Source organism: Prinia subflava, chromosome 8 (genome assembly GCF_021018805.1).
Source record: "Prinia subflava isolate CZ2003 ecotype Zambia chromosome 8, Cam_Psub_1.2, whole genome shotgun sequence".
Classification (NCBI taxonomy): Eukaryota; Metazoa; Chordata; class Aves; order Passeriformes; family Cisticolidae; genus Prinia; species Prinia subflava.
The window spans coordinates 18253097-18259525 of NC_086254.1; the positions used below are offsets into that span (position 1 = coordinate 18253097).

General features: G+C 69.5%; 1 protein-coding gene across 2 annotated transcripts; it reads left to right on the plus strand.

Moving 5' to 3' along the window:
• Nucleotides 1-1125: 1125 nt before the first annotated feature.
• Nucleotides 1126-6429, plus strand: PPP1R1B (protein phosphatase 1 regulatory inhibitor subunit 1B). 2 transcript variants are annotated; one of them, XM_063403754.1, is made up of 9 exons: nt 1126-1319; nt 1920-2037; nt 3235-3295; nt 3654-3676; nt 4426-4501; nt 4585-4692; nt 5303-5371; nt 6064-6210; nt 6291-6429. In XM_063403754.1, the coding sequence occupies exons 2-9, from the start codon at nt 1957-1959 to the stop codon at nt 6377-6379; spliced, it is 654 nt and encodes a 217-aa protein (XP_063259824.1). In that variant the 5' UTR covers nt 1126-1319; nt 1920-1956; the 3' UTR covers nt 6380-6429. The 2 variants fall into 2 exon arrangements, with proteins under 2 accessions (XP_063259824.1, XP_063259823.1); XM_063403753.1 differs by lacking the exon at nt 1126-1319 and having other exon boundaries at nt 1777-2037.

A 6429-nucleotide genomic window follows, 5' to 3' on the forward strand; every position in this document is an offset into this window, starting at 1 on the left:
GCTGCCGGGGGGGTGGCGAGCTCTTCTTCCCTCAACCTGCTGCTATTTTTACTCCCTCTCTGCGGGAGGATTCGCTGCTGCGCCGAGCTGCAGCCCCCGCGGCACCGCGGCACGGGCACGGGGAACGGGCCCGGCACGGGGACGGGCACGGCACGGGGGTGCCCACGGCGCTGTCCCGGCGATGAGCAGGGCCATGTGTGCCACACGTGTGCCTGGAAGGTGCCCCCGTGTCCCGGACCCCCCCCGTGCCACGCTGCAGGTGCCACCCGCGGGTGACGGTGCGTGGGCGCGGGAGTGGGCGGCGCGTGCCGATCCCGGGGGGCTGCGGGTGCTGGCGCTGCCGCAGCGCAGGGAGGGGAGGGGGCCCGGCCACCCCCTCACACGGCGTCCTCGTGGGTGGGAGAAGCAGGGAACAGCAGCGGGATGGAGCCCGGGAACCTGTTGCCATAACGACTCTGGGTCCCGGGATGGGGACCGTGCTCAGAGCCTGGCACGGGGACACCCGGCATGGGGACACCCGGCATGGGGACATCCCCGAGGTGACCGAGGGACCCCTCAGCCTGTGCCCAGATTTTGGTCTCCATGAAGACACTGGGCTCTGCTGATCCCTGATTTGTCGCCATCCCCGTGGTCATTGCGCCGTGCCACAGGGACAAGTTTGTCACCCAGCGCCAGGTTTTGTCACCCAGAGCCCGGCATTGTCACTCAGAGCCAAGATTTGTCACACAGAGCCAAGATTTGTCGCCCAGAGCTGGACTTTGTCACTTAGAGCTGGGCTTTGCCACCCAGAGCTGAGATTTGCCACCCAGAGCTGAGATTTGCCACCCAGAGCCAAGATTTGTCACCCAGAGCCGTGTTTTGCCGAGCTTTGCCGCGTGGTGCCGGGCGGGCGGGAGGCTGGTCCATGGCTCGGTGCCACTCGGGTAAATATTTTGCTGGAGCGGTGGCTGCTGGCCCAGGGCCACCCGCAGCCGTTGGAGCACCGGGAGATCCGGGGGACGGAGCCAGTTCCCAGCTCTCCCTTCCTCATTCCTGCTCACAGGCGGCTTCCACCGACACCGCCCCGGGACATCCCAGGAGGGGACGAGCCGCTGCTGGCCACCCCGCTGTCCCCCTCCAGGGGACCCCCGGGCTGTGCCCCTTCGGTGGGGCCGGCAGAGGTGCCCCCGATGTCCCCCGCTCCCCGCCTGGACTGTGCAGCTCTGGTGGCGAGCGCTGCCCCGGGGGATGAGCCCCTGCTGCCCCAGGGAGGAACGTTTTGTGTCCCGTGGGATTTTCTCGGGGGAAAATCTCCAAAAGCTGAGGAAGAGCCGGGGCAGGTGGGCACAGCCCTGGGTGAAGACACAGCCCCTGCACCCCCGGCACTCCGGGGGCTGCAGCTGGGGGTGGCGGGACCCCCAGCACACCGGCGATGGGATGTTTTGGGACCCCCATGTCCCCACGGATGTCCTCCCCAGAGCGATGTCCCTGGCCCGTGTGGCACAGAGAAGCCGCGTGGGGGGAATTTTGCCGCTGCCCACACAGGGGTGGGGGCGGCTGTCCCCCCGTCCCCTGCCCCCCACCTCTGGGGAGACTCAGGTGTAAGGGACAGGGACATGGAGCCACCTGGCCCTGTCCCAATGAAACCGGCCGCTGCAGGTGGGGTCGCCCACGGCAGGGAAGGGGTTAAGGACCCCCACAGGTTGGCTGAACCCCCTGTGGGGCTCCCCAAGGGCTCATTACCGCGGCCTCAGCCCCCCTGCCCGGGGAGGGGGGGATGAATAATTCAGCGCCTGGTAGGAAGACGTGTCCTCCCTCCCTCTCCTTCCTCCTCCTCCTCCTCCTCCTCACCGGCTCTGCCTTCCCCACCTCCCGCCACTCTCATTCCTCGCCGTACCGAGCCCCGGGTGCCACCGAACTCCTCTCGGTACCGGTGCCAGAGACCCCCCCCGGCTCCGGTGACTCCCGGCCAAGGCCATGGACCCCAAGGAGCGCAAGAAGATCCAGTTCTCGGTGCCGGCGCCCCCCAGCAACCTGGACCCCCGCGCCGTCGAGATGGTGAGCGGGGACAGCGGGGACAGCGGGGACAGCGGGGACAGCGGGGAGCGGGGCCATCCCGGGGGTCCCCCCTCTCTCCCGGGACAAAGCGCTGCCGGTGACCTCGGGGCAAGGGGGGACCCCCGGAGTGACCGGGCGGGACGGGAGGGGGGCACGGGAGAGCCCCGGGGTGCCGGAGGGAGGCGGGGAAGGACGGGGACAGTGGGGACGAGATGGGGACAGAGCGGGACAGGAGGGAGGGGAGGGGACAAGGGGGATTGGAGGGGACAGGAGGGACGGGATGGGACCGGGAGAGCAGGACAAGGGGGATCGGAGGGGACAGGGGGGACAAGGCAGGGGATGGGACAAGGGGGATCAGAGGGGACAGAGACGACAAGGCAGGGGATGGGACAAGGGAGGATCGGAGGGGACAGGAGGGACGAGATGGGACCGGGAGAGGAGGACAAGGGGGATCGGGAGGGACAGAGGGGACAAGGCACGGAATGGAAGGGGTAGAAGGGACGGGGGGATGCGTTGGGACAGATGGGACGGGACAAGGGGGAGGTGGGAGGGGACAGAGGGCGGGAGGGAATGGGTCCGGGAGGAGATCGGAAGGGACAGAGGGGACAGCAGGGACGGGATGGGACCGGCAGAGCAGGACCAGGGGGATCGGAGTGGGCAGGGCGTGGGACGGGGACAGACCGTGCGGGACTGAGTGGGGGACACAGAAAGGGACCGGATGGGGGAAAGACGGGGACAGGAATAGAGAGCTCCAAGGTCTCCGTGGAAGCTGCGGTCCCGCACAGGGAGAGTTGTGCCAGGGGGACAGGACAGGGCAGGGACAGGGGCAGGACAGGCAGGGCACAGGAGAGCAGGGAAGGGATGAGACAGAGGGCACGGGATGAGGACAGCGATGGGATGAAGGGGACAGGACACGCTGGGGGTCGGTGCAGCCACCCCCGCCTGTTGTCCCTGATCGAAGAGGACGTCCCCAGCACCTGCCGGGCCCAGAGTCCCCCAAAAGGAGCTGGTCTGGGGCTCTCATGGGACTGGGACGCACTGGGGACACCCCGGGGACCCCGTGCTGGGTGGGTTGGTGGCCCTGCACCCACAGGCGCACACACGCTCACACACGTGCAGACACGTGTCCCTGGGGCGCAGGGCAGGGGACAGGGGACCCGGGGCGTCCCCAGCCGGTGACACCCCGCTGTGCCCCAGATCCGCCGGCGGAGGCCCACGCCGGCCATGCTCTTCCAGCTCTCCGAACACTCCTCCCCAGGTGAGCGGGGCGGGGTGGGACACGGGGCAGGGGACGTCTGGTGCAGGGACGGGAGGCGGTGGCAGGGACGGGACACGGTGTCTGTCATGCACGTGTGGCATGTCTGCGATGGGACACGGTGGCCGGGAGGGGACGTGCGGGGGGTGGGGTGTAGTGTCACCTGTGGAATGGGATGGGATGCCTGGGAACGGAGACGGTGGCAGGGATGCGGTGTCAGATAAGGAAGGGGTGGCAGGGAGGGGACGCGGGTCCCTGCGGGCAGGGTAACCCCTGGAGGAGGGTCTGAGGGTGGGCAGGGCCCTGCCCAGTCCCGGCCCCTGTCCCGCTCACCCTTCTCTCCCCGGCGCTGCTGACACAGAGGACGAGAACCTGCCCTACCAGGTGAGTGGGCGCCGGGACCCCCGACACAGCCCCGCTCCCCTGTCCCGTATCCCCCGGGGGGTTATCGGGGCCCAGCCCCGGCGCCCGGAGCTTATCGGCTCCTTCCCGGCACGGGCACACGGCGCCGGGGACGGGGACACGGGATGGGGACATGGAGCCGAGCCAGGCTGTGGAGCTTGGCCACGGTGCAAACCAGCGCGTGACCATGGCGGGGTCACCCCCTCAGTGTCCCCAGTGCTGTGTCCCAGTGCTGTGTCCCAGTGCTGTGTCCCAGTGCCACATCCCCACGGTGGGGTCCCCATGGAGGGGTCCCTATGATGGGGTCCCAAACACAAAGTCCCCATAACAGGGTCACCGACAGGGGCACCCCAAAACCACGTCCCCAAGGCAGTGTCCCCATGGTGGGGACCCCAATGCCACGTCCTCATGGCAGTGTCCCCACAATGGGGGTCCCCATGGCACAGTCCACAAGGAGGGGACCTCAGGACAGTGTCCCCAATACCCCGTCCCCAACGCAAGGTCCCCACCTCCGGGTCCCCAGCGCAGGCTCCCCATGGCAGAGTCCCATCATGGTGTCCCCAACACCACGTCCCCAGTGCCACATCCCTTTAGCAGGGAGGGGGTGGGTGTCACCCTTGGGTCCCCATCACGAGACCCCCACCTCGCCGGGGGTCCCCGGCTCTCCGGGGGCCGCGGTGACCCCCGTGGGGACACCGGGCCCCTCCACCCTGCCTCCGCTCGCCCCGCAGCGCTCGTCGGGCGAGGGCTGCCTGCTCAAACCAAAGAGGACCAACCCGTGTGCCTACACCCCGCCCTCGCTCAAAGGTACCGCCCGCGGGGGGAACGGCGGCGCGGGGTGGGACACCCCGGTGCTCCCGGTGACACCGGTGACACTGGCGTGTCCCCAGCGGTGCAGCGCATCGTGCAGTCCCACCTGGAGAGTGGCATGGGCGGGGGTGACAGCTCCGACGGGGAGCCCGACGACGGCTGCGACCCCGACAGCGCCCTCGAGTCTGGTGAGGGGGACGGGGGGCGTGGGGCTGGGGCTGGAGCCCAGGGGGGGCGGGGACATGGAGGCCAGAGCCTTGGGGACACGGGGACACGGGGACACGGGGACACGGGGACACGGGGACACGGGGACACGGGGAGGGGATTCTGGAGCCCTGAGGATGTGCGGATGGGGCTGCTGGAGTCCGGGGCGTGGGGACAGGAGACTGCCAGAGCTCAGGGTACAAGGGGACACGGGGACACAGAGACAAGGATGCCGAAGCCCAGGGGACGTGGGGACAAGGGGACAGGACTTCTGGAGCCCAGGGCACACGGGGATAGGATTGCTGGAGCCTGGGGGACACGGGGAGGTGGGGACGGGGCTGCTGGAGCAGGGATGGGGGTCACCATCCCCTGTAGCCGTCGGGGACACGGCGTGTCCTCGGGGACACGGACTGGCACTGCCTGTCCCCGCTGCCGGTACTTCTTGTCCCTCGCCTGCCGGGCCGTGTCCGTGTCCCCCGCGGGGCCGGGTGACGCCAGCCGGACCCCCGGCCGCGGTGTGACGCGGCCCCGGCGGTGTCCCGGTGCCGAGCGTGCCTCGCCGTGCCCCGGCCTCATCGACCCCCGCCCGGGCAGCCCCGGGGAGCCAGGGCAGAGCCGAGCGCAGCTACTTCCCCGCCGGGCTCAAGGCGCACAAGCGGAAAGGTAACGGCGTGGGGACGGGGATGGCAGGGGGACAGGGATGGCAGGGGGACGGGGGTGGGGGACGGATGGGAGTGGGGGTGATGGGGGGACAGGGGTGGCAGAGGGATGGCAGGGGGACAGGCATGGTGGAGGTGATGGCAGAGTGACAGGGGTGACAGGAGGATGGGGATGATGGGGAGACAGTGACCACGAGGGGATGTGGCTGCAGGGTTGGGACAGCAGGACAGGGACGGCAGGAGGATGGGGACAGTGTGGTGGAGGGAGAGGGATGGTGTGGGGCAAGGATATGGGGGTGGCGGTAGGATTGGGGCAGCAGGAGGAGGGGGATGATGGGGACACAGTGACGAGGGGATGTGGCTGCAGGATTTGGGCAGCAGGAGGAGGGGGATGATGGGGACACAGTGACAATGAGGGGACATGGCTGCAGGATTGGGTAAGCAGGACAGGGGTGGCAGGAGGATGGGGATGATGGGGACACAGTGACAACAAGGGGACATGGCAGCAGGACAGGGGCAGCAGGACAGGGGCAGCAGGAGGATGAGGATGATGGGGACACAGTGACAACGAGGGGCTGTGGCTGCTCACTTGCCCGCTGCATCCCCTCGCCCGGGGATGCCGGGTGGGCGCCAGGGTTCGGTGTCCCTCAGCGGGGTCACCTCACGCTGTGGTCCCCGGGGTGCTGGCCCCCACAGGCGGGCAGAAGGTGTCCTTTGCTGGTGGCATCGACGAGCGCGAGGAGGACCTGAAGTCGCTGACAGTGTCAGAGATCCCCGAGGACCCCGAGGGAGCGGAGGGTGACGAGGAGGAGCCGGGGCAGGAGCAGGATGGTGGCACCGGGGGTACGTGGGGGTGCCACCCCCCACCCGGCTGTCCCCAAGTGCCACCACGGCCGGTGCTGACGCCCCGTTCCTGTCCCCAGAGCGGCGACACGTCGGCTTCGCTGAGGTGCCCTCGCGCCCCATCGGCACCGAGCGCCACTCGCCCACCTTCCCGCTGGGCACCAGTTAGCTGGCACCGGGCACCGGGCACCGGCCCCCCGGCCCCCCTGGCCCCCGCAG

Bases quoted from the DNA above. Each gene is read 5' to 3' on its own strand.
- PPP1R1B (XM_063403754.1), top strand. From the start codon at position 1,957: ATGGACCCCAAGGAGCGCAAGAAGATCCAGTTCTCGGTGCCGGCGCCC. The intron at 3,677-4,425 runs GTGAGTGGGCGC...CTCGCCCCGCAG, and splicing joins ACGAGAACCTGCCCTACCAG to CGCTCGTCGGGCGAGGGCTG. The intron at 4,502-4,584 runs GTACCGCCCGCG...GCGTGTCCCCAG, and splicing joins CACCCCGCCCTCGCTCAAAG to CGGTGCAGCGCATCGTGCAG.